Source organism: Cervus elaphus, chromosome 23, assembly GCF_910594005.1.
Source record: "Cervus elaphus chromosome 23, mCerEla1.1, whole genome shotgun sequence".
Lineage (NCBI taxonomy): Eukaryota > Metazoa > Chordata > Mammalia > Artiodactyla > Cervidae > Cervus > Cervus elaphus.
In genome coordinates this window covers 38139974-38166473 of record NC_057837.1, presented here as the reverse complement: position 1 = coordinate 38166473, position 26500 = coordinate 38139974, and the positions used below count along the sequence as shown (strand labels likewise).

The 26500-nt window shown below is 50.2% G+C and overlaps 3 protein-coding genes across 8 annotated transcripts in view; 1 reads left to right on the top strand and 2 right to left on the bottom strand.

Annotated features, from left to right (window-relative positions):
* The window catches only part of BANF2 (BANF family member 2), a 40858-nt gene extending 29738 nt beyond the window's left edge, over positions 1-11120 (bottom strand). Inside the window, exons 1-3 of one of the 4 annotated variants that reach the window (XR_006337131.1) lie at positions 11002-11120; positions 5344-5466; positions 4995-5224 (exon numbers count right to left, since the gene is read on the bottom strand). The gene's annotated coding sequence lies outside the window, so the exon portion shown is untranslated. Of the gene's footprint in view, positions 1-4994; positions 5225-5343; positions 5467-9844; positions 10073-11001 lie in introns of those variants that run through there. The other 3 variants (XM_043884471.1, XM_043884473.1, XM_043884474.1) reach the window with 3 other exon arrangements.
* A 4713-nt stretch (positions 11121-15833) lies between these two features.
* LOC122681074 (collagen alpha-1(I) chain-like) lies at positions 15834-21786 on the bottom strand. Its single transcript, XM_043882797.1, has 5 exons — positions 21721-21786; positions 17697-17949; positions 17593-17650; positions 16114-17495; positions 15834-16024 (listed from the first exon to the last, which is right to left on the bottom strand). Exons 1-4 carry the CDS (start codon positions 21784-21786, stop codon positions 16319-16321), a joined length of 1554 nt encoding a protein of 517 aa, XP_043738732.1. The 3' UTR covers positions 15834-16024; positions 16114-16318.
* The window catches only part of RRBP1 (ribosome binding protein 1), a 46820-nt gene continuing 37198 nt past the window's right edge, over positions 16879-26500 (top strand). For all 3 annotated transcript variants that reach the window (XM_043883062.1, XM_043883064.1, XM_043883061.1), the window contains exon 1: positions 16879-17012. The gene's annotated coding sequence lies outside the window, so the exon portion shown is untranslated. The remainder of the gene's footprint in view (positions 17013-26500) is intronic.

Here is a 26500-nt window from a genome sequence, read left to right as displayed (position 1 = left end):
CTGGTGCCTACAGCCCACAGGGAACCGTTTTGACTATTCACCCTGTCTTTTTGCCCCCTCTCTGGCTCACTTCCACCCTCCCCCATCAGGACCAGCTCCCTAAATAAATGACTTGCCCTTGAATCCTCATTTCAGGGTCTGCTTGAGGGGAACCCAGACTAGGACATCATGAACAAGGAATGGTTTTTGTCTTGATAAGGTCACATTTAGAGGAGGAAAGACAAAGTGGCTGAGTAGCCCCGGGAGTTTCTGGGAATTGCTGGTGGGTGTCAGGACTCAGGACAGAGTCAGGAGGTCTGCTGGTGGCCCTTTAGGGCATCATGAAGGGTGCCCAGAGGAAGCACAGGAGCTCAGCTGAGACTCTCGGGAGGAGGCCAGTGGGGAAAAGGGGCCTCGGCAACCTGGCCCGAGGCTTTTTTTTTCCACCCAGGAGGCCTGAATGTGGTACCCACAGGACTAGTTACTGTGTAAATTCCTTCTGCTTTTCACCTTCCTGGACAATTCTTCCTGAAAGAAGAATCTGGAGGGCGACCTGGAACCATATAAAATATGGCTCTTGTTAGGTTTGGACAGCTTTCAGATGCTTGGAGAGGAGTTGATAAGAGTCTCTGCTGACCTGTTGGGATGAATATGCTTTCCTGGGTGCCCACCTCATGCCTACACTGAGGCAGGATCAATCCGCTGTCTTTGCAGGGGGCTGTGCCCCACCCCGTTCCTTTCTCTCACCCCTCTGCATCATCATCAGTCCTCCCAGGGTCCCCCAAACAAACATGTGCCCCTCAAACAAACATGTAGCCTGAATGAAAACGCTGTGCCTGGCATCAAAATACCCTTCGAGGCAAGTTCTCACCCCCTCAGTCAAACGCTTCACGTATAGAGATTCTGGAACTGCCACTGAGGGATCCAAAGGCCGTTTGGCTGGGCAGCTGCACGGATGGTTCTTAGGGGACGAGGCACCCAGAATTCTTCTTGTCTCACATTTCCTTGTGGCTGGAGGGAGAACGAAGCCCATTTTACCGCCACGTGGTGTCAATGAGTCTTCACCTCCTCAGCATCACTTTCTCTTTCTGATAATAGGCTCTGTATAATAGGCTCTAGGTTCATCTACCTCATTGGACTGACTCACGTTCTTTTTCTATAGCTGAGTAATAGTCCGTTGTATATACGTACCATAAATTCAGTATGCATTCACCTGTCAATGGGTGTCTAGGTTCCTCCCATATCCTAGCTATTGTAAAAAGTGCTGTAATGACATTGGGATACATGCATCTCTTTCGATTATGGCTTTCTCAGGCTATATGCCCAGTAGTGGGATTGTTGGGTCATATAGCATTTCTATTCCTAGTTTTTTAAGGAATCGTCACACTGTTCTCTGTAGATGGTGGGAATTTGCAGTGTGACACAGGGAGCTCCGTCCAGTGCTCTGGGACAACCTAGAAGGCTGGGATGGGGTGGGAGATGGGAGGGAGGGACAAGAGGGAGGGGACATGTGTCTACCTGTGGCTGACTCATGTTGATGTATGGCAGGAACCAGCACAGTATTGTAAAGCAATTATCCTCCAATAAAAAATTTTTTTAAAAATTGGCTACAAAGCTGCCATCAGCTCTGCCTTTCGACAGAAGGATTGCATTCATGAAAGGGGCCCCCTTCTGAGACCCAAGTCCAGAGCTGAGATGGGAAGGGAGCTTAGCTTGTGCCTTTGAAGACACTGATCTTGATGTTCAGTTCATATTTTATGCTCCCGAAGCCACAAACAATGCCGTGGACCTGGTCATTTTATTTTGCTATTAATATAAAATAAATAATCTATAATATGGGGGAAATCTATGTACTCATACATCAATTTCAGTGTTATTCAGAAATGTGGGAAGCTGGAAGTCCTATAAATGTCTAGTAGAAAGTGAAAGTTGCTTAGTCGTGTCCTACTCTTTGTGACCCTATGAACTGTATAGTCCATGGAATTCTCCAGGCCAGAATACTGGAGTGGGTAGCCTTTTCCTTCTCCAGGGGATCTTCCCAACACAGGGATCAAACCCAGGTCTCCCACATTGTAGGTGGATTCTTTACCAGCTGAGCCACAAGGGAAGCCCAAGAATACTGGAGTGGGTAGCCTATCCCTTCTCCAGCAGATCTTCCCGACCCAGAAACTGAACTGGGGTCTCCTGCATTGCAGGCAGATTCTTTACCAACTGAGCTACTAAGAAAGTCCATAAATGTCTAATAGAGGAATATTTAAATCAGTTGTATAGAATTCCCTTGTTGAAATATTAGAAGCCATTAATATAGTGATCATGAATGCTATAATATAGCAGAAAAGAATGGTAATATTAAGTGTAAATTTAAAAAGCAGCGAACACAAAGAATTACAGCTATGAAAACACATGTCTGTGAAACAACGCTCAACATCACTAGTGATCAGGGAAATGCAAATTAAAACTACCACACACTCCAAGGGGACTTCCCTTGTAGCTCATTGGTAAAGGATCCGTCTGCAGTGCAGGAGACCTGGGTTCGATCCCTGGGTCAGGCAGATCCCCTAGAGAAGGAAATGGCAACACACTCCAGTATTCTTGTCTGGAGAATCCCACAGACAGAGGAGCCCGGCGGGCTACAGCCCATGGGGTCGCAAGAGTTGGACACGACTTAACGACTAAACCAGCATCACCACACACTCCAAGAAAGAGCTAAAATAAAAAAGCAGCCATACTAAGTGCTGGTGAGGATGTGGAGAACTTAAGACTCCATCCATTGTAGACGCTGCACCAGTTGGACAATTGTTGGGTAGTTTTCCACAAAGTGATACATACAGACCTACCCTGTGTCCCAGCAATTCCACTCCCAGGTGTTTCCCCGAGAGAAAGGAAAGCATCACAAAGAGACTGGCACAAGAAGTTCATAGCTGCTAGATTCAAAATATCTCTAGACCAGAAACCAGAAACAACCCACATGTCCATTAACAGGTGAATGAATAAACTAATTCTTGTGTATTCTTTAAACGGAATGCTAACCAGCAATAAAAAGGAATAAATTGCTGGTGCATACGTGCTAACATGATAATCCTCAAGAACACCCTGAGCGACAGAAGCCAGAGACAGAAAAGCACACACTTGACTGCATTTATGTGGAGTTCTGGAACAGGCCAAACTAGTTCAAGGCTATAGATGTGAGTCAGTGATTACCTGAAGGAGGGAGGGAGCCCGGGGGGAATGGGCTAAAGGGTAAAGAGAACTTTGGGGGAAAGGAAAGCTCTCCAGTCTTTAGCATAGCAGTGGTTACTCAGGTGCATACCTGAAAAAGTCAAAACTTATCAACCTGCACACTTAAAATATGTGAATTTTGAAGTACGTAAATTATACATCAATAAAGGTGAGGCTATGTGTGTATTTGTACTTGTAGTATGTGTATATACAACACATATTATATATAATGTGCTTAGTTGCTCAGTTGCATCCGACTCTTTGCGACCCCTGCCAAGCTCCTCTGTCCATGGGATTCTCCAGGCAAGAATATCGGAGTGGGTTGCCATGTCCTCCTCCAGGGGATCTTCCTAGCCCAGGGATCGAACTCAGGTCTCCTGCATTGCAGGGAGATTCTTTACCATCTGACGCACCAGGGAAGCCCATATCACCCACCCACACACACACACACCCACACACACACATATATATACACATTCATATATAGTAATTCTCTCTATATATGTATAAATACATAAATATACACACACAAATTACTTCCCTGGGCAAAAAACCAGAAGGAACTACATTAAAATGTGAAAAGTAGTTGTTTCATGAATGAGATTATAGATGATTTTTTTTTCCTCTTCTTAAGTTAGCCAAAATTTGGTTTGCCTGTACGGTTCATTTTTTACTTGGTAGAATAATAAATGTTCATTTAAAAAAAAATTGGCAGCTGCTGGAGACAAGCTCTCGTGATGGTCTACAACAGACCAAGATTTCATTGCATGTGCATGTGGTGACATCCTGTGATTTTTTTTTTTTTTTTGCCTATATTTCCACCAATCGAAATCTTCAAACCAGGTACAAACCTCACAGCCCCTACCAAATCATCCATAATGTCTTTGCCGGAACAAATACTGTCTATTACCCACTACCTTTTTTAATGTTCTTTCTCTTCAACTACATCCTGTGCTCATCAACAGCTAAAATATTATTTTTTATTCTTTGTATTTTCAATAGCGTCAGCACAGAAAAAAAAAAAAGAAGAAATTTGGAGAAAATAGACCTGAGCTGACACAGGGTCATAATGTACAGCGGCACAGGTCGTGCACTGCACAAGCTCCAAGCAGTGATACAAACGGCTCCCCTGGCTATGTGGATTTCGCCCTCTGGAGTTGTGCAGAGTCCTTGGTCAGAATTCTGTCCCACCACTTCCTAATTTGTGACCTTGAGGAAGTTACCTCCTCAGCATCAGTTTCTTCATCTGTTTGGTAAGGAATATTAATAAGGGAAATGACTGAATGGAGGTAGTATATGTTTAAAGCCTTCTGCAAACTGTAACACACTCTACAATGTTAGACGTAGTGATTCCTCTAATAAACCTGGTCTCTGCCTGGTGGTGCTCATCACCACCACTTCCTCGTCAGCTCTCACTTTGGTTCCCTGAAGTTGTCAAACATGTTGCTGCCTCAGGGCCTTTGCACATCCTGTTCCCTCTGCCTGGAAAACTGGTCTGCCTGCACCTTCCCTCAGCTGCTCCTCAGGTGATTCTGATTTTAGTGACAGTGTCACTGGCAGCTTCCCCTGAGAATCCTAAGACAAGTCCCCCCCACACACTCTCATTTTCTGTCTCACTGTCTTGCGCTATTAGTACCTGAAATTATTTTGATTGTTTAATGCCGATGGTCACCCCTGCCATCCCAAGCTTCCTTTCACAGAGGATCTGTGTCTGTTCTGTTCACAGCTATGTCTCCAGCCCCTGGAGCATAGGTGGTGCTCAAAAACCACATACTGAGAATGAACAAATACTTATTGATAGCTAGGCGACATGTCGTGTTTATTCAGTCAGTCTGCCAACTGTTTTCCAAAAACCAGAGACTGTGAGGCAAACATGGCTTTTTCCTCCTCTGCTGAGAGCGGGAACCACCCCAGTGGCTGAAGGAATCTGCCCGAGACGTGCTGGCGGCCGCAGGTCTGAACATTTGCCGGGGAGGCTTCACGTCAGCTGTGGTGATGACCGGGAATAAGGAGGGCATTGTGCTGCCTGCAGAGACGGATGGTTCCAGAACAACTTAGGGAAGCACCTCTGTAGCCAGGTGCTTTGTTCCTCTCTCTTTTTTCTCTCCTGACTGTGAGCGAGGAAACCAGGCCAGCCAGCCTTACCTTTGTTCCTCCTGGCTCTCAACGTGGGCTCTCTTTAACGTCCTGGTGTTGGCGCGGGCCTTGCCAAGGCCACAGTGAAATTTTCTAACCCAGGCCAAAGGTGGAGCTCATTAACTTTCATGCCTGCAAGAAAACACTTCTTTGGGAATTGGCGGGTTTTGCTTTCTGCTAGAGAGTGAGACCTCTGCAAGGAAGATGAATCTAGGTTTGTAAGTGGGTTGTTCGAGGAAAAAACGCAGTGGACCCGCAGCGGTCACAGGCCAGCCAGAGCCGGGCATTGTCCACACCACAGGCTCCCCACTGCAGTGGCCTGATGGTCTTGAGCAAGTGCCCACCCAGTGCATTTCCAGAAAGTCCTCTGCCCTCTCTTCCTTCCTCTTCTAAAATGTGCACAGTTCCTGGAAGGCTCACACCTGAGGTCAGGTGAGCCATCTCCCCTGTCCGGACCTGACATCACTCTGTAAATTGCCAGGATCTTTTTACATAGCAGTAAATAATGTAAAACTTTATTTTATTTATATATAGATGAAATATATATTATAATGTTAAATATTTAATATGTATTGAAACAAACTATGTGTATTCATTAATAGAAAATAGTATGGAAGGGGGCTTCCCTGCTGGCTCAGTGGTAAAAAATCCCTCTGCCAATGCAGGGGACATGGGTTCAATCCCTGATCCAGGAAGATCCCCCACATGCTATGGAGTAACTAAGCCCATGCATCATAACTACTGAAGCCCAAGTGCCCTAGAGCCTGTGCCCTACAACAGAAGAAGCCACCACTGTGAGAAGGCAGTGCACTGCAATGAAGACCCAGCACTGCCAAAAATAAATAACATAAATAACATTTAAAAAATAAAATAGTATAGAAGGGAAAAAGTGGATGATGTCACATGGCAAGGGTTGGGACTTCAGGTGATTTTTTTTTTTAATAGAAGATTCCATTCCTAAGTGCCTAGCTTTATTTTTAATTAATTAATTATTTTTATTTTTGGCTGCACTGCGTCTTCATTGCTGTGTACGGGCTTCTTGTAGTTGTGGAGAGCGAGGGCTACTCTCTAGTTGAGGTGTGTGGGCTTCTCACTGCAGTGGCTTCTTTTGTCATGGAGCACGGGCTCCAGGGCACCTAGGTTCCTGTAGTGAGGGCACGTGGGCTTGTTTGTCCCATGGCATGCAGCATCTTCCCAGATCTGGGATCGAACTCGTGTCCTCTGCATTGGCAGAGGGATTTTTTACCACTGAGCCAGCAGGGAAGCCCCCTTCTATTGGCAGGCAGGTTCTTTACCATTGGACCACTAGGGAAGTCCCTTCAGGTGATTTTTCACGCATTCAATGAAATGATATCCTTGTTTAGAAAATCTGCCTTTGTGTATATGTTGTGGAGGAGAAGAAGGCAAAAATCACATGGATCTTTAATATAAACTTGAATGCCTTACTGATGCAGATGGGTTAGAGGCTGGTGCCCCATTCTCACTGCTTGCCTTCACTTTGCTCTGCTTTTAGGGGCATTGCATGGTAAGTCAGTAATATTTTAGTGTGAATTACTCTGCATTCATCTCCTTCTCTTTTTCTCTCTCTCACACACAGGCATATACACAGACACGCACATACACAGGTGGCACCCAGAACTCTTGTGAGAGTCTGTGAACTTACAATGAAAGAGGGAATAAAAGTTGCCTAAATTAAACCGGCTAACGAAATTCTATCGAGGACTGGATTTTTCTGCCCGCAGTGGCCAGCGGCAGTCTAAAGAAGAGTGTCAATGGGGCCACAGGCTCTGTTCTCATCCCCCAGATCTAATTTGTCTGCCGCTCACATTCAGATTGGAGACTGGATGCTTGGGCTGATCTGAGACAGTCTGCTTGATCTATTAGCTGGTGGAAGGGCCTGCCAGGCCAGAGGCAGAGAGCCGAGCCCAGTCGCCCTCGCAGGCCCTTTCTGGATTTTCTTTTCTATTTTGCTTCTGGTTTAAAGATGTTCTTCAAAACTCTCACTAATGATTAAAAAAGGAGAAGAAGCTGATTAACAGAATTCAAGAAGAGCCACGTGGTGATTAAGAGATTCAGGAAAAGACACAGGGGAGAAAAGGCTACAGGAGCTGCAGTTTTTAGGCCTGGAGAAAAGAACCCAGAGGAGGGGATGGAATAATGATTACTAAGTGCCAGGAAGTCACTAATCAACCAATATGCACTCCGTGAACACTGAACAGACACCAGAGTCACGTGGGCATGCCTCAGCTGTGCCCTAAAGCCAAGAGGAACAAGACTTTAGACAAAAGTACACAAGAAAGTGGGAGGGATTTAAGACAGACACAAGAAAGGACTTCCAAAAGCAAAAAGCAGATCCTTGGCAGAACCAGAAATCGCAGTGGATTCAGCAGGACCAATACATGACTCGGGCCTTTTAGAAGTTATTAACAATAAAGATTCCTGTACACAGAATCTCCCAGCAAACTAACACTCAGTTGTGTTGGGGCAGACTCTCCAGGATGCCAGTGAGGGGGGAAAATGTATTCAGAAGTTTGGTCGAGGAGGCAGTCTTGCGAGCTTTTCAAAGGAAGAGAGAAACCAGAGTTGATCCAGCTCTGCACCCCCACCAAGAAGCCGGGTCTGGAGAATGCAGTGATGGTTCCAGGATGAAGGAGCAAAGACAGCTTTTGAAAGGGGGCAGGAGGGGAGGGTGTGAGACTGTGCAGAGGCACCACGTGGGCACAGGCGGCAGGGACAGAGCCTGCTGAATGTCCGGGGCACCAGGCTATGGGGAATCCACACCAGCCAGGCAGAGAAAGGAAGATCTGACATCATGGGAACCATCTGAGTCTCCAGAAGGCGAAGCAGGTGAGAGATGGACACAGTGGTTTCGGAAGGTTGCGTTTGCTCAAAGTGAGGGGATGGATTGGAAAGAGAGAGAGCAAGAAAGAACACAGTTGGGCCTTTCATGGCTCTGTACACACTTCATGTTGTTTACTTTGGAGCATCTACCTCAAGCTGGACGTTAGTCTGATGAATTACTGATTGCCTGCCCCACGCCTACCACAAGCTCACTGAGCATAGGGTCCTGTTTTTCTCGTTCTCCATTGAGTTCTCAGCCCTGAGCATAGGCTCTAGTGTGCAGCAGGATTCCATAAATGTTTATCAAAGGAACAAAACCAGGTGGCGGGGACAAAGTTCAGACATCCTGAGCTCTTCATCGCTGGTAATTTTAGAAGAAAAGAGTCAAGGTGTCTAATGAGCTAGGCTAGTTAAGGAGGCTTTCTGCTCAGGGAGAGCCTTTTGACTTTACGGGCCTCAAATTGTGAATCTGCATATCCAGTGTGAGGCCTCTAGTCAAGTCAGGTGACCTCACAGCCACGAGGTATTGCTTATGATTGGTGCATCCCACCTGAGACAGAGGGGTGTGATTCCAGGATTCCTAGGACAACGGACCTGAGCAGCTTAACAGAGCAGTGTCTGCAGTTCACCAAATGCTTGCTGTTACCTGAGAAGCAAGTTGAACGGGGAATGCCTGGAATCCCAGAAGAATAGTTGAGAGGAGGAAGGTTGCATTAATTCCTGTAGGGTCTGTTATACCTGCTCATTTTCCCCCTGGCTTTTCCACAGCAATAACTTTGTCATTTATAAGTGTGATGTCTTGAGTGAGCTGCTTAACACATCTCTGAACACCAGCTGCTTTACCTGTAAGCAGGTAATAATAGTAATGCTTCCTTCTCATGGTTCTAGTAAGGATCACTTGCAAAGCACTCTGGAAATAGGAAAGTACCAGGGAAACATCACCCATCTATTTCCCCTCCATATTTTCTTTGGGGATTCAGCCGGCACCAGGACAGTCCTCGTTTTCACAAAAGCTTCTATATCTAAGCTCACTTCCAACATCAGCCACACAACAAACCAAACATTTTTGACTCAAGTTATCTTTTACTACCACTAGCCACCATAAAAATTAGTAATTTGGGATCTCTCTTGCCATCCATTTTCTTTGTCTAAGTTTTCTTTTTTCTTTTGGCAGTTACTATAATTTATCTATGGGCTTCCCTGGCGGCTCAGCGGTAAAGAGTCCACATGCAATGCAGGAGATGTAAAAGATGCAGATTCGATCCCTGGGTCAGGAAGACCCCCTGGAGGAAGAAACGGCAACCACTCCTGTATTCTTGCCCATGGATAGAGGAGCCTGGCAGGCTATAATCCATAGGGTCACAAAGAGTCAGACATAACTGAAGCAACAGAATATGCACACATAATCTATCTATTGAGTTTTTTCTTTAAGCGTATAACAACATTATTCTGATTTTGAGTAATGCTGCTGCAGAATTTAAATCATCTGGGATGTTGTAGGTCCCCTGCTCGAGATTTTGTAAAACTATAAGATAAATGGGCTGACTGTGGAGTGTTACTGTTTCAAAACCTTTAAATCCTAAATTCCTGTTTAAAGGAGCTCACAGGGCCCTACACTCATTCATTCATTATTTGTTCATTCAAGAAATACTTATCAGTTTTGGATCACCTCAGTTGGTACGCTGTTCGCATGTCCTCTGCCATTCCTTTGCATATTCACAGCCTCTGACTGCAAACACCGGCAACCTTTCTTGGTTTTTCTCTAGGGGCCTGGGCTGGAAATGCCAGGAGCAGTCTTCAACCAGTGATGGGTGGGAGCTGGTGAATAAGTATTCTGGCTTCCTCATTTCTCAGTTTGGATACCTCTGAGGCATAAAGCTCCCTGTCTCCCAGGGCTCTGCAGCAGGATTCAGCTTCAGCTGCCCGCGGTGGAAATTTGCTGGTGATACACTGTTTACTGGCTGTCTTCCTCCTCCAGCTCACTTCCCCACACCCGTCCTAGTGATTCCTGGGATTACCTTCCACATAAAATGCTTTCACTCACATCTTCTTCTTAAGGTCTTCTTTAGAGGAGAGCCAACCTAAGGTGGGTTTTTTTTTTTTTAACTAGAATCAAGCCATCGGGTTAGGGGTTCAGGGAACACAAGAATCCATCAGAACAAGCTATTGCCTCCAACGAGTCCACTGTTCAGAGAGGGTGTGAGATGTATGTTGAAATGTCACCATAAGCACGTGCAGTATTTTGTTTGCTGACATTTTCAAATCTTGTTGAGTCTGTCTTACACACACACACACACACACACACACACCCTCCATTCCAGTCCAGGTGACTCTTTTCCAGATTTTTTTTTCTTTCTTTTTTTTTTTGATGTGGACCATTTTCCAAGTCTTTACTGAATTTGTTACAATTTTGCTTCTATTGTTTCTGTTTTGTTTCTTTGTGGGGTGGGGTGGGCAGGAGGCATGTGGGAATCTTAACTCCCTGACCAGGGATCAAACCAGCACCCCCTGCATTAGCAGGTGAAGGCTTAACCACTGGAACTTCCCAGGGAAGTCCCCAGGTTACTGTTACATTCAGTGGTGTGAAGGAGTCAGCTGCCTCGTAAGAGCTGATTGTTGCATTTTCAGGAATTTTTTAAGCAGTTCATTAAATACAGTCATTATTAAACATCTTTATCATATAAACTTACAATGACATAGATTATATTAAAGACAAAAGTAATAGATACTCATCCTCACCACTTCCTAATTATCTGACTGCATTTTACTATTATATCTGCCTCTGAGATTATTTATGAGATTATCTGATTTATAACAGTACTTTACCTTGAATTTCTTTCCACTTTGTTGTTCGGTTACTCAGTAGCTTCAGATCAAATCCGATGGGAGTAGTCACACCCCAGAAACTGCCAAATGCTACAAATGAGAAATGCTCCCCTACCCTCTACCTCCCATAGCCAACTGTTAAATATTTACCAGCACATTAACTGTATCTTGCCTGGAATCTTACAAAAGCCTTCAAACTGGTCCTTGGATCCTCTATCACACATCCTAATGATTCTGCCCTCCACGGCTAAAGCAAATCTTTTTTTTTTTTAGAGTGCTTTTTTTTTTTTTTTTTAAATGTGGACGTTTTAAAAAGTCTTTTTTGAATTTGTTATGGTATTGCTGCTTCTGTTTTATGTTTTGGCTTTTGGCCAAGAGGCATGTGGAATCCTAGCTCCCCAACCAGGGATTGAACCAGCATCCCCTGCATTGGAAGTGCAAAGTCTTAACCTCCAGGACTTCGAGGAAAGTCTCTTTTAAAATGCAGATCAGATGACCTTACTCTTCTGCTCCAGGTTCCCACTCCCCCTGGCTGGGTGGATCTTGAGGCCCCTTATCCTATCTAGCACCCTTCTGCCTCCTGGCCTTTGCCTTCCTCTCCCTTCCTCCTTGAGCTTCAGTCACACAGCCTTAAATATATGTATGTATGTATTTATCTGGCTGCACTGGGTCTTAGTTGCAGCACATGGGATCTAGTTCCCTGACCAGGGGCTGAACCCGGGCCCCCTGCATTGGTGGCACAGAATCTCAGCCACTGGACCACCAGGGAAGTCCCCACATAACCTTCCTTTTGTCTCCTGAAACAGCTGCTAACCTCCTGTTTCAGGGCGTAAAACTGGCTTTTTTCACTTATTCTTCCTTCTTTACATAAGATCAGCTTCTTCTCAACTCAACCATCACCTCCCCAGAAGCATTTTCTCTGACCAGCCTCTTGCATTCTTGGCACCCCCACTCCCAAAGGCCCACCCCTCCACTACCTGAGCCCCATCTCTTTCCTTGCAGCCCTTGGCACCATCTCGGTTCACCTTGCTTATTTATCAGTTGTCTTTTTCTTTTCCCACTAGAATGTGGACTCCAAGAAAAGAACCCTTTGCCGTATTCAAGGCTGTCTCCCCAGCACCTAGAACAGGACTGACATGTAATAGGTACAGAGTTGAATTCATCTGTTGGATGAATGGATCATGTTTCATCCCCCCTTTCGTTGCTCCCCACAGTTTGGCGGCCACCTTTTCACCTGCCCCTTCCTCTAAAGCTGTCTTGTGAAGGTCCCTCATGATTCCTGAGTTGCCATGTTTGATACACACTTCAGTCTTCACCTTGCTGAATCTCCAGGCTGCATTAACCATTCTTCACTTCTTAAAACTCTCACTTCCGCAACCCTTCCCTCTCCTGATTCACCTTTTCCTTGTGTTTCTTGGACTCAGTGGTAGGTTGCACCAGTGGCACCTTTTCTTCACCCTGTTCGTATTTATTCCTCCCTTGAACCTGGGTTTGTCCGTGTGAGGTGCTTTCACCAACAGAATGAGGTAGAAAACAAAACAGCTCTAAGCCTTCCAGGGACCTTGTGTACTCCTGCTTATTTCCTTTTTCTCTTTCTCAGCATCACCATGAGAAGTGAACCCCTTCTCTAGCCTCTGATATCCCAAAAAAGGAGTGAGACAAGTGGAGCAGCATCTGAGATGCTCCAGTCAAACCCAGACAAGAGGTGTACCACTCCCCCCAGCCCACCCTACACAGGAACCAGCCAAGATCAGCCAAGCCTCAGCTGACCCATAGACATGTGACCTCTAATAAGGAACTGGGGGACTTCCCTGGTGGTCCAGTGGTTAACAATCTGCCTGCCAATGCAAGCGATAAGGGTTCCATCCCTGGTCCAGAAAGATCCCACATGCTGCGGAGCAACAAAGCCCATGTGCCATAGCTATTGAGCCTGTATTCTAGAGCCAAGGAACAGCAACTCCTGAAGCCCAAATACCCTTAGAGACTGTGCTCTGCCACATTTTTTTCTTTTTTAAGTGACATTTTCCTTCTGTTTGTCATTTATCACCCTTTTATAGTTGTTGATAAAGTAAAAACCTCTTTTTACACTGTAAGGTATCTTCTCTTTCTGCCTACTCTTGAAAAAATATCTGCAAGTTAGAAAGCAAAGCCCTGTGGTGAGTTAATGGGCCGTACAAGGTTATTATTCTTGTATGTTTAGTTTTTCCTAATAAGAATGTTTGTTTTTAATATACAACTAAGATCCAAAAGGACATCTTTTTTTCTTTTTTTTCCCTAGAGTTAGGCTGAGGGCAGAATAATTTGCTTACAAACCAAATTCACCCTCTTCAGGAGCTCATAATTTGATGACATAACTGTCACTATCACCAAGGTGTGGCATATTTGAATTACCTCTAAGTGGGTCCCTCGGGCCTGTGATGTTCCCCTTTTGAGACGCATCTCTTTTGGCCTTCTCCTTCACCCTTCAGGCTTTGGCAAAACACCACAGCTCAGTGGGGCCCCTCGTGCACTGTGCCATGTTAGATCATAGGCCTCTGTCCTGTTTTCCCACCTTCTGGCTGGGCTGGCTTTCCATTCTCTTTCAAGCTACCGCTGTCACCCCCTGCTCTCCTCTGAGTGCACCTTGACATCTCTCTGACTTGCTTGCATGTGACAGCCCCTCACTAGACTGTCATCCTAGGGGGTGGCAGGGACCTGATTCCTGGGCTCTGGCCTGGTGCTGGCCCTGAGCAGACAGGTCCCGAAGGCTGTGCTGTGCGATTGGAACTGTCTCCTCCCAGGTGACTTGATAGTTCTGGGTTTGCTGCAGGGCCAGGGGTTCTGAGCCTGGGGAAGCCCCTGGCTCCCTCACAAGCACCCTTGTCCTGGCTCAGTTCCTGTTTTTCTGCAGACACTCCTGGGGAGAGCACTGGGCTCAGATGTACTGAGGAGGCGGGACCAGGTTGAGGCTAGGTCCATGGGCACAGCAGCGGCCGTGAGGGGTCAGGCTGGACCAGGGGTGCAATGGGGGTTGGGGTTGACCTCCCTATGGAGGTTGGACAAGGGGCAGGGACTGAAGAAAGGAGAAGGCAAAGGCTGGGCCACTCGTCCATGCTAAACCATATGTTGCACTGGGGCCAAGCCAGATGTCAATCACAGAGGGAGCAGACAGAAAGCTCCTTTATTTTCAAACACCCTTCACTCGCAGGGACTTTGTAACCTTATGGTTCATTTAACAACATTTATGGAACATGCACTTACAGAGCCCCCACTCTGTGCATGCGCTGTGTCAGCCCTGGGGTCACAGCTTGTAGAAGACGCTCGTCTGGACCCCAGATACCCTAGGCAATCAGACTCTGCCAAGGGCTTCTTGCTGCAAACAGCCTCTTCTCTCTGCTGAAAGGCTGTCTCTGGCTTTAACTCTGGGTGAGTTAAAGTCCCTCCAGAAGAAGCCCTCCACCCACAAGGACTGGTGGGAGTCCCACCTATAGGTGGGACACCCCTGGGCAAGTTCCACATGGCATCCATGTGCCCAGCTGAGCCCTGGTTGCCTGTAGAGGTCACTTGCTTGACATTGCACTCTTCAGCAGCCCTTCCCATCCCGCTGTCCCTACTAGTGTTTCCTGGGATCATCCCCCAGGTGAGTCCCTTGCATCCAAACCCTCTCAGTCAGGATCTGCTTCTGGGAAAATCTAAACAGTATGAATGAGTCTTAAGAAGGAGGTCTCTGCCCACAGCAACGCTTCCCAGGGCAATGGGGTCTTTACTGGGTCTGTGTATCGCTCCTGGCTGTTTGCCAGCTTGGTAATGAATTCCAGGCACTCAACAAACACCAATGAATGAATGAATGAACAGAAGAATGGAAGAATGAACCTCCAAAACCCAGAGGGGGTAGTGATTGTCTTACAAGATACACCCATGTTCAGAGAGCTTAACTGGTTTACCCATGGTCAACTAGAACTAGCTCGTAACATACAACAGCAGGAAACTGGAATTTTTGACTTTTGTGTGGAGCTGGAGTTCACCACTGGAAAAAAGACTGACTGTCCAAAGCTAATCCAGGTTAATTCCCCTTGATTAATCATTAACGTGCTAGGGAACTGCTGAGATTAAAAATAGGAATGAACGGTTTAACTTCAACCCAATCCCTCTTTATTCCCTGATGGCTTATCTTTGCACATCTTTCTAACAACGTGTACAGTACCAGTGACAAAGGGGGAGAGAGTATGTGAAATTGTCCAAGAAACAGATATTGTGAAGAGGATGTGGTAGCCACGCGGGGGCGGAGGGTGGGGTGGGGGGGTGTGTGTGGGGGGGTGTGGTGTGGGGCAGAACAGCCTGCAGCAGACCCCTTGGCCTCTCAGAAACCTTAATTTCAAAGAAATTGGCTTTGGCTCAAGTTTAAGAGTTAGCTTTTAAGCGGCACTGATATCATGGTTAAACACCAGGCCTAAAATTATCTTAATTGAAAGATTTATTTGGTATGAAGAGAGTGTTGGCTTATATGGGGCTGGGAGTGGGGTGGGGGTGGGGCTGGGATGGGGGTCAGGGAGGAAGTCCCAAAAGGAAGCCCCGTTTGCTCAGCTTTCTGGGAAGTGGGCGAGTTTATTTGGCTCTGACCTCTCTCCTCCCCACAGAGCGGCGTAAACGCCGTTCAGTTCAGTTCAGTCGCTCAGTTGTGTCGGACTCTTTGCGACCCCATGGACTGCAGCACGCCAGGCTTCCCTGTCCAGCACCAACTCCCGGGGTTTGCTCAAACTCAAGTCCATCGAGTCGGTGATGCCATCCAACCATCTCATCTTCTGTCGTCTCCTCCTCCTGCCTTCAATCTTTCCCAGCATCAGGGTCTTCTCTAATGAGTCAGTTCTTCACATCAGATGGCCAAAGGATTGGAGTTTCAGCTTCCGCATCAGTCTTTCCAATGAATATTCAGGACTGATTTCCTTTATGATGGACGGGTTGAATCTCCTTGCAGTCATAGAGAGAACTGCAATTGCGGCCCTGCTGCCAGCTGAGGTCTGGACCGTGCCTCGATGTAACCGCCCTGAAAATGGGTGCAAGTGAGGCCCGCCCTCCATTCCCCTGGGCGTCGTCTGGACTTTCCACCCTTTCCGCCCTCGATCCTCCATTTACTCGAGAAAATTCTTTCTGGGGCCGATTGCAATGAACACAGGGACGAGCCCTCTCGGGACTGACAGCCGGCAGGACTTGTCCTCTCATCCAGCGCCCGGAGGGGGCGCTGCTGCGGGGGGAAGTTAGCTGGTTTTTAGACGAAGCATTTCTCCCTACGGTTCCCGTGTTGCGCAACCATCTGCTCAGGGCGACACCCACCGCCACATCAGCCCAGAGCAGGCCAGGGGCGCGGGCGGAGCACCTCCTGGATTCGAACCTCCGCGGCCCCGCCGGCCCAGAGCCTGGCCCTGGTCGGCGCCCGCGCGCGGGGCCGGCGCCCGGAGTGGGCGGGGCCGGCCGGCGCCCCCTCCCTTGCGTGTGGCCGAGCGTCCCGGCCCCGCCCCGCCCCGCCCCGCCCCCGCGTAGGGGCCGAGCGCCGCACCGCGCGGCCCCGCCCCTCGCCCCGGCCCCGCCCCCGCGGCGCCCCGCAGCTCCTCCCCTCTCCCATTGGCCGAGGCGGAGGTCCGCCTTCCTGCCCAATGGGCGCCGCCGCGGCTCGGCCGCCGGCGCTCTGACTGGCCAGCGGCCAGCGGAGTGGCGGGGTGCGAGCCAATGGGGAAAGGCGGCTCGATGAATGGCTGGCCCGGGTGGGGAAGGCAGGAGGCGGTGATCCCTGCGGAGGGGGCCGTTCGCCAGCTCCGAGGCAGAAAGTGCCACGACTCCACACGCGCGCACGCAGCCAGCTAGCGGCCAGAGCGGACGGCGGACGGGGCGGGCAGCGTCGGGATCGAGGCGCCTGCAGCTGCTTGGGGGGCGGCTTCTCGGCGGAGGCTTGGCCGGCTCCTCTGTCTCCCGGTTCCGCGGCGGCGGCGGCTGCGGCTCCTGCCCTCTCGCTCTCCCTCCCGCGTCTCCGGCTGCAGGTAAGAAACTTGGCCGGGCCCTGCAGCGGCGGCGCGCGGGCGGGCCGTCGGGGCGCCGGGGCCGGGCCGGGCCGGGCCGGGCCGCGCCGGGAGTGACACGTCTCCTTGGCGGCCCCTCCCCCGGCGGCGGTGCCGCCCGCCGTCGCCGCGGTCGCGGACCCTGGCGGGGGGTGGTCCCGGTGGGCCCCGGGGTGGGGGTGAGGCGTGTGCCGGACCCGAACCCCATGCCGGGGGGCGTCGACCGAGTGCGCCCGCGGTGTGGACCCCACGTCCTCGCCGTCGGCGGGACCGGCCGCGGCCCCGCGGCGCGACGTGGCCGCCGCTCCCTCCCACCCTCCGTCTCCGCCTGGCCGTCGGGCCGGCCCGCGCGCTGCGAAGTTGGGCGAAGAAAGTTGGCGGCGGGGCGGGGCGGCGCGCAGCTGGCGGAGGAAGGGGTTAAGCTTCGGGAAGCGGCCGGATGACGTTGCCGGGCTGGAGTCCGGGCTGGGGGGGGGGGGGGGGGGGGCGGTGGCGGAAGGCGGCGGAGGCCAGCGGGGAGAGGGGGCGGGATTGAATGGGGGCCGGGGCTGAGCGCGCCCACTTCGGGCTGCGGCCCCGGCTCTGCGGGACCGATCGGCGCCGACGGGGCGGGGTGGGCCCTGGGCGGGGGGGTGGTGGGGTGGCCTGCCGTGCGGGGACCTGGACCGTCCAGTGCCAGACGCCCGGCGGGCCGCGGTGGCAACTTCCCGGAGGGGCGGCAGGCGACTCTCTGCTCCCCCTGGCGGCGGGGCCGGGGGGCGCCGTTTTCCTGGCTGGCCGCGCGGACCCGGCGCGAGGGCGCCGGGCCGGGGACGATGAATGGGCCGGCAGTGCCAGGCCCAGAGGAAGCCGCATCCCCGGCGCGGCCGCCCAGCGCTGGCACCCGGTCTGGCTCCTGCCCGGGGCACCCAGCCTCGCTCTGGGGTAGGGAGGGCGGGATGGGGTCCGCGCTTTCCAGTGCAGCGTCTGGGAAGCCTCAGGGAGCCCTCCCCAGATGGCAGATAAAAATCGGTAGCTTGGGTGGTATCATGGTCAAGGGGTTGGCTTCTGCAAGCCCGCATCGTGGAGAGTCGGCCAGGCTGTTTAAACTCCGGGGTGCAGGTCCACGTCGGAAAGAGGGGCTGCTGGAGAGAGAAGCCTTGGAGACCCAGCACGCGTGGGAGTGGGCCACAGGTGTGAGAGGTTACTGTTGCGAGAGTTTCTAGGGTGTTCAGAGGCCAGGAGGGAGGTGGGGTCTGGGTTTGCCTCCAGCCAGCCCGCTGCAGACGCAGCCTTGCCACGTACCAGAATCTGGGTCCCACCCCCTGCCACGACATGGACCCTCTGCTCAGGGTTCTCAACCTCTCTGAACTCGGATTTCCTTATCTGTGACCTGGAGATAGAACCACCCACTCACAATGGGGTCAGGCAGGCTCCTGGTAGGTGCTGGGAAATACGGGTACCTTGTGCAAAGGGAAGGCAGTTTGGCAATAACTCCTGGAGGTCGGAGGTCATCAGCCTAGGAAGCACCAAGGAAATGAAACTTTGCAGGCTCTTGGGAACCTCCCAGGTTTTGCCTGGTGTGCTGAAACTGTCCGGGCATTTTCTGGAGTTGGGGACAGCCGGAGAGCTCATCAGACCTTTTTGACTGTTGAATGTCCCCAGAGATTAAGGTCTTTGGTCCAGCCTTTCCAGAAGGGCAGCTGTGTGCTTTACTCACGACCCACGTGGCTGGGGAGCACCTTGCGTCCCCTGATGCTGTCCTCTGTGCTGGGTCGTCTTGACTTCCATTTAACCCGACACCAGGAAGTCCTGGTAACCCTGCAGTGAGCTGCTCTCTGGTGACATCTTCACTCCTTTGTGAACTCTCCAGAGGTCAGTCCCACCACAGCCAGCCAGTTCGTGTTCCTTCCAGGAAGAAGCTTCCAGTTCTGAGGTCCTAAACATGCCACATCCCTCTGTTTAAGTGAAGGAGGAAAGCTGGAGGCAGATGGTGGAGCCGTGCAGGGTTTCTGGGCCAGTTGAGATTGGGTTGGGGGGAATGAGAAAGGTGTTTCTGGGACTAGAAACCGTGTCCTGTGTGTAGAGCCGGAGGTAACGTGCTGTAACAGAACTCTTTCAGAGTTAGGAGTCTGCCTTTGAACGTCTCTACAGAGAGTAAGGGATTAGATTGGTATCTTGGTGCATGAATATTTTTTGGTGATGGGAGAGTTTTAAATAAATCCTGAATCATTGAGTCACATTTGAGCAATTATGCTCTTTGCTGAAGGGGGCCCTAGGTCAATAGGCTATAGTGATGATACAGCACCAAATTCCATGTAAGTGGTTGAATGCAAACAATTTGATTGGAATACTGGTTTACTTAGTAGCTGGGAAGGCATGGCAACCCAGTCCAGTATTCTTGCTTGGAAAATCCCATGGACAAAGGAGCCTGCTGGTCTACAGTCCATGGGGTTGCAAAGAGTCAGACACAACTGAGCAACTAACTTTGAACGTAACAGAATAAATGTGGATGAAATGAGGCAGACCAGCAACCTGGTACATTTTTTCCAGCTGTCTCACCGGACAACTGAAGCTCAGCCCAACTTGCTTTTTAAGGATTACCGTTTAGAAACGGATTCACAACTTTGATCTCCGTCTCGGGTGTCCATCCAGTGGGTAAGAATATGGAGGCCCAGCAGGTCAGGCAGTCATTAGGCTAGTTCCTGCTGCCCAGCTGCTGGGTGATGTGGGCACAGCCTTCTCAATGTTTACCAACAGGCTTTGTAATTCCACACTCCAAGGGAGCACCTTGATCTGGAAATGAAGAGCTTCAGTGGAAGGAAGGTGGGGAGTCAGTGTGAAGCATGGCAGTGAGTGTGAAGATCGTGCTTTCATCTCACATCTTTCTCCACCATCTCCTGTGTGCCGGGCCTTCATACACTGCAGACGAGTGAACCTCACTCGTGTCTGCAAAAGCTCCTGTCTAGAACTGTCCAATAGGGTAGCCACACAGAAGTGTTGAAACTTTAATAAAATGGAAGTTCATGTCTTAGTCACAAAGCCACATTTCAGTGCCCAGTGCCACGTGGTGGTCAGTGCAGATTTCAGTCCGTTCCCTTGCCACAGAGAGTTCTCCTGAACAGCGCTGGTCTGGAGATGGCTGCTGTTCCCTGAACATTGCTGCTGGTGCTGCTGCTGCTGCTAAGTCACGTCAGTTGTGTCCGACTCTGTGGGACCCCATAGACGGCAGCCCACCAGGCTCCTCTGTCCTTGGGATTCTCCAGGCAAGAACACTGGAGTGGGTTGCCATTTCCTTCTCCAATGCATGAAAGTGAAAAGTTAAAGTGAAGTCACTCAGTCGTGTCCGACTCTTCACGACCCCATGGACTATAGCCTACCAGGCTCCTCCATCCGTGGGATTTTCCAGGCAGGAGTACTGGAGTGGGTTGCCATTGCCTTCTCCCTCCTGAACATTGATGCCTCTGCTTTTCCTGATCATTTAGAGACACTGTTGCGTTGAACCCTGTGAAGTGCCCATTCTGTAGGTCAGGGACAGTTGACTAATGGCAGTTCATGAGTGTCCCCCTACTGAGATGTCACCTTAGAAAGTACTTTTGGACTGACTCGGGTGCACCTTACAAATTGCATGTTCAGGGCAAGAAGCAAGAAGCAGGGTCCTGCTCTGGAGAGATTCCTGCCTAAAAGCAGCACCATCAGAATGGCCCAGTGTAACAGATATGGAAAATAGATATTGGGCAGAAAGCATATGGGAAAGTAAATATTTAATTCTAAGGCAGAGAGCCTGGCCAAGAGGGCCATTTGGCATTACCAAAAATTAACCTGGGGACTTCCTTGGAGGCTGTTTCCTTAGGCTCAAAAGTTCAGGTGAGTTTCCTGAGACCGGCAGGCCGACTCCCATGGCCAAAGGCCAGACACACATGGCCTGTTTCCCTTAAGTGCCATGGGTGATGTGTCTCTCCCACCCGCTCAGCAACTCAGAGCAACTGTAATTTATAAAGGTTTTGTAATTTCTATGTTGGATTATTTTAGCAAGGCTGCAATAGCGGCTGGTCTCCGAACCCTGCCTGGTCCGGTGTCCTGGTGTTTGCCTGCTTGCTGGCATCAGGTGTGCCCTGGCTGTTGGCAACACTTGGTTATATTCCATGTAACTTTGAAAGGATCATTGGTTAGTATTTGGAGAGAATTTTTCTGAGTGCGCGGCCTCATGTCAGTACTGCACGTAGAGCAGCATCAACCCAGTTAACAGAGATCCCAGAGTGACCGGCAGCTGCCTTTGTGTTGGTCAGAGAGGCCATGCTGGAAGTGATCAGCTAGCTGTTGTGATTGTGAACATCATCTGCCGGCCTCAAAGTTGGAATAAAAGACCATCTTAGTCTCAGGGCTTTAATTTTGTGCCCTGACCCTGGCTGAGGTGTGAGTGAACCAGATGTGTTTCAGGCTGACTTGAGACTGGTTCCTGGCTGGGGCCGCACCCGCATGGAGGGGACTTGACCAACACATGAGGTTTGTCCAGCCCCATCTTGCTAAACCACTGAGCCACCTTTTAAAATTGGAAAAGCTATTGTTAAAAATCTAGATTTTGAGCTCTCTTGGGGACAATGGGGATTTCCGGGCCCACTGGATTTGTTTCTTGGTGGCAGCCGTGGACTGCAGTCGCCTCCCTGAGCAGGGCCTGTGCTCTCTTCCCAGCCCCCACCCCTCACTATACCTTGCTTGGGTCCCTGGGGGCACTGTCTGCCCGCACCTCCGAGAGCTCAGAGGAGCCGGAGGGCATCTGCCTGTGACCTAAGTGATCCACCAGGGTCTCCCCTGAGCTGCAACTTGGGGCGGTGGGGGAAGGGTTCTAATCCCCAGAGTAAGTGATGTGACCTTGGACATGACTTTGTCTTCCCGGGGCTTCAGTTTCATATAAAATGAAACTAGGCCAGTTGGCTCCATCTTCCAGGCAACACATCTTGGTTTATCCTTCACTCCATGCTTTCTCATGCGTGTATCCTTCATGACGGCATACCTACCAGCTCCGTCCACTCACCCCGTCCCCCCAGGCTGGCTGGGTGCGAACCCTCATCCCCTGGCGTATGTCGCTGGCTTTGGGTGGTCTTCCTGCTCTGTCCTCACCCTCGCCTTCTGGTTTGTTCCCAGGGCAGGTCGTGCCACCCTGCATTAAGACCCTCCAAGGCCCCGCCTTCCCTCTGCGTCACTGCTGGCCCCACCCTCTGCTTCAGTCATGCCGCTGCCCTCTGTTTCCTGGGCGTGCTCCGGCCACAGGGCCTTTGCATGCGTTGTGGTTCTCCCAGGGGAACTGGTTCCCAGACAGCCACGTGGCCACTCCACCTACTGTCCTCAGGTCTGTGCAGTGACAGCCCCATGAGCCATCCCACTTCTCTGCACGATTACCACCTGATGTGTCGCATGTGTGACTGACTCTGTCATTTCTGTCACCGGAGCATAAGCTCTCCCAGTGCAGGGACGTGTCTGCTTGGTTTCCCCAGGCAGTCCTGGCGCCTGGAACTGCAGCCCACGGTAGATGCCCGTCCTGCTGGGCTAATGGAGAGGTGATTTTCTAGTGCGCGAGTTCTGTGAGTGTATTATGATTCCGCCTCAAGTAGCCTGGATTCCTCGAGCATCAAATATAAACACGAAAAATAAAATTCCAAAGCCAAGTGACGGTGGGGTTCCCTCCAGCCTGGCTACTGCTGGGAACTGATAGTCACTCGTGGCCACGCTGCCGCATGTGGGCCGTCCTCTGGTCAGCAGGGCCCAGGGCTCTGGAGTGACCCTTGGCAGAGGGCTCGGGCATCTACTCTCCCCCTAGCACCTTCACCCACAGGCCAGTTAGATTGGCCTCAGTGCCACCTGTTCTCCTCTGTCTGTCACCCATGCAGGGCCTCGCTGGACCAAGCCCTTCTCAGGTGCCTATGCTTGTTCCTGGAGGAGAATTCGCCATGAGCATCCTTACCTCCCGGCCGAGCTGAGGAGTTAGACTGACTCGTGGGGCAGCTGAGCATATCACTGATGCGCCCTTAACCAGGAGCCAAAACATTCTTTTTGGTTTGAACAATGTGCTGCCTCCGAAAAGAGGTGGATTTTGTGCTTTGTGAGCAAGAGTGTTCCTTAGTGGCAGGAGGGTAACTGGCATTCCATCCCCGCTCCTTTTAGCCAGACTCTGTGGGGCTGAGGAGCACGAGCGCTTGATGCGGCCAACCTCCTACTTCCCTGACCGTGTGTCCTCGAGGCAGGGGCATGGGAGCCGAGAGGGTGGTGCTTGAGCAGGGGGTCTGGCTGGCCGTAGCCCCTTCCAGGCTGAGTCCACAGCCCTCGTCTCCTCCTGCCTTTGCCTTTAGGCAGAGAAAGAGTCGATCCTAGACTCTGACCCCTTCTGATGGGAGGAACTGGCCCACTCATTTCATGCAGAACCATGAGAGATCAGGTTCTGGCCCTCAGCCCAGGTGGTACCTTTTCCTGGCACTTTTCATTCAGTGGTTAAAAGGTTCAACTCAACTGTAGCAAAACCGATTTCCTTTTTAATTAAGACTCACCCTGCATAGGAATTAAAGGTAACTTTGTTTCTGTTGAGTATGTTTTCATTTCCCTGGGAACTCTAGACCAATTGTAGTCAAAAGAAAGGAAGATAATCCTGCGGGGAATTTTGTAGTAACCACAGTGATCGGGGGAAGGTCAGTACAGGAGAGTGACCGGGTGACCGACACTGAACCGGCAGTCTCAGTGACAACGTCGGGGCGTGGATGGGGTGGCAGTAGCCATGGCCAGGCCCAGCCACTTCTTCCCTCTTAGGTTGGAAGCCCCAAGCCTTGTTCTGAACAGTCTGCTGTCAGAAGCCACCAGGGACAGTGCAGGCTGTGGGGAGTTAAGGCAGGACGTGTCCGCCCGCCAGGACCTTGTGTCCACTTCCCCTCTCACGGGAGCTGCGTGGTCAGCGCACGTGAGCAAGCTGAGTGGTACAGGAGTGGCTGAGCCAGTGTAGACCCGCCAGGCATCAGAGATGCTCCTTCCAGAGCCACGTGCACTTATTCTCCTACCAAGCTGGCATACGTATATTTATATGCAATTAACTCTTTACTAAAGTGAAGTCACTCAGTTGTGTCCGACTCTTTGTGACCCCGTGGACTGTAGCCTACCAGATTCCTCCTTCCATGGGATTTTCCAGGCAAGGATACTGGAGTGGGTTGCCATTTCCTTCTCCAGGAGATCTTCCCGACCCACGTGGGTCTCTCGCATTGTAGGCAGACACTTTACTGTCTGAGCCACCAGAAAGTCCCTACTCAAGTAAAACTCTTTACTAAGGTAAAATACAAATATCGAAAAACGCACCGTTGTGTCTACAGCTTAGCAATGGTCCATGGGGCAGAACCCTGTTTAACCAGCAGACCAAGAAATGTGATCCCCCAGCAGCTCACCTGGTGCCCCTCAGCTGTTGCCCCTCCCGGAGGGTCACTGCCCTCCTGACCTTTAGCTCACGGGTCCCTCCGCCCATGGGTGAACTCGTGGGAGAGTGGATTCACATGCGTGTTGGTCTTTGGGTCTCCACTTGACATTACGTGTGAACATGAGGTCAGCCCGTGCTCTGGGGCTGTGGTGGGTCATCCCTGTGTTGTATGTTCTCCACGTGTCACTCTGGAGGGGCACTCGGGTGATTTCCAACTTGGGGCTTCTGTTACAATATATAATAAATTACATTATAAAGTGTAGTCTTGCCCCTGACTTTGGTGACCGACAGTGCGGACTTTTCCCCCTAGCGCTGGTTCTCTGTTGTATCCCCGCCAGCGTTGTAGAGCCTGGCCTGTAGTCCACAGTGACTGACTGTAGAAAGAAACCAGGTGAGGCCGAGTCACCACTTATCCTAGTGAGAGGTCCCTGCCTCCCGCCACCGTCGCCCTGTCCTAGAGGCAGCAGTCCTTGACTGCAAAGTTCCTTCATCAAAGATGAGCCTTTGCAAAAGGTTTGTGGAAGGGTCACATCTTACCAGTGGTGGTGTTTTAGTTGCTAAGTGGTGTCTGACTCTTGCAACCCCTGGGACTGTAGCCCACCAGGCTCCGCTGTCCATGGCATTTCTGCCCATGAGCAAATGCTGTCCCAGCAGAAAGGAATCCCCTCGCTGCAAATGCAGGAGGAGCTCGCAGAGAAGCTCAGCAAAGCCAGAGCTTCATTTTAAAAAAGATAAGTCATGGTGACACATATCAAGGAAAATTGGTCATGAAAGGGAAAATAATATTGTCAAATGGGACTTCACTACAGATGTGGTGACATTGAAAAGATGAGTGGTTTTCATGAAAAACTTGTGCTCAATAACAGCCAACCAGTGTCCCAGGTGTTTATTAGAACCTGGAGGATCCAGGGGAGGGGGCTGCACGGCACTGTACATACTAGACCTCCTTTTTCATCCCAACGTGGCAATGATTTTGCAACTTTTAGCAATATAAGTCAATTTCTAGGAAAACATAGTTTAACAGCACTAAGCTAAGAGGACAATCAAGAACCTGATGAAAGGGGTGCCTTCAGGAGCTCTATACTGAGCATCACACTAAATAGCAAGACACCCAGGTATTTCACTTTGAGATGAGAAAGAATGGGGTGCTTGCTGACACTCCTCTCATGCATGGTGTTGGCGGTCCTGCCCTGTGCCAACACTCAAGAAAAGTGAAGCTGAAGATAGAAAGATGGGAAAGAAAGGAACAGGATCTATAGGCAATATGCTTACATGTGTAGAAAAAATTTTTTAATCTACAGTGTTAGTAGAGACAGGCAAGGTTGCCAGGGGAGTGGGGGGGTGGGCACAGGAATCACCCAACAGAGATCAATTACTTGTCGGTGTCACCAGCAACAAACAGAGAATGAAACTTAAGAAAGGGAATGTTTGCAATACTGTAAAAACTGAAAAACCAAGGAAAATACCTTTCCCCAGTAAGACTGCATGGCGTGCGTTCTTTTCCTCCACCAAGGTACCTGTGCTGTTGCGATGTGGTGTCAGTGGGTGGTTCCCACCTGACCAATATTTAGCGGAACCTGTATTCAGAAATGCTCAGGAGCATGGATGTGCTGTGGTTCAACTGAACGCAGTGGGAAACCATTGATCCCACTCCCTGGGAGCCCCATGTCTGCTGCAGGAAGAACTCTGCATGTCTGAATGGCCTGTGTGTGTCTTGAGGAGTCAGGGTTCCTAATACCTACCTTGTGGGGTATTGTCTTCACTGATGAGGCGAGAAGATTTAGATCTATTTATGTACCTAACTTTTCCAAAGACTATTATTTTGGAGAAACACAAAAACATGTCAGTGGTTTATTTATTTATTTATTTTTCCTTAGGCAAAGAAATTGAATCTGAAATGGCCAATGAATAAGCCAAGGCTTGGAATAGAGTACATTTCTATTTTTGGTATTTTAGCTTTCTTTAAAATGAATAGCGTTGTTTCTTGAAAATAGGAAGTCAGTTATTTCCATCCTCTTAGAACATGAATTAGATTATTTCT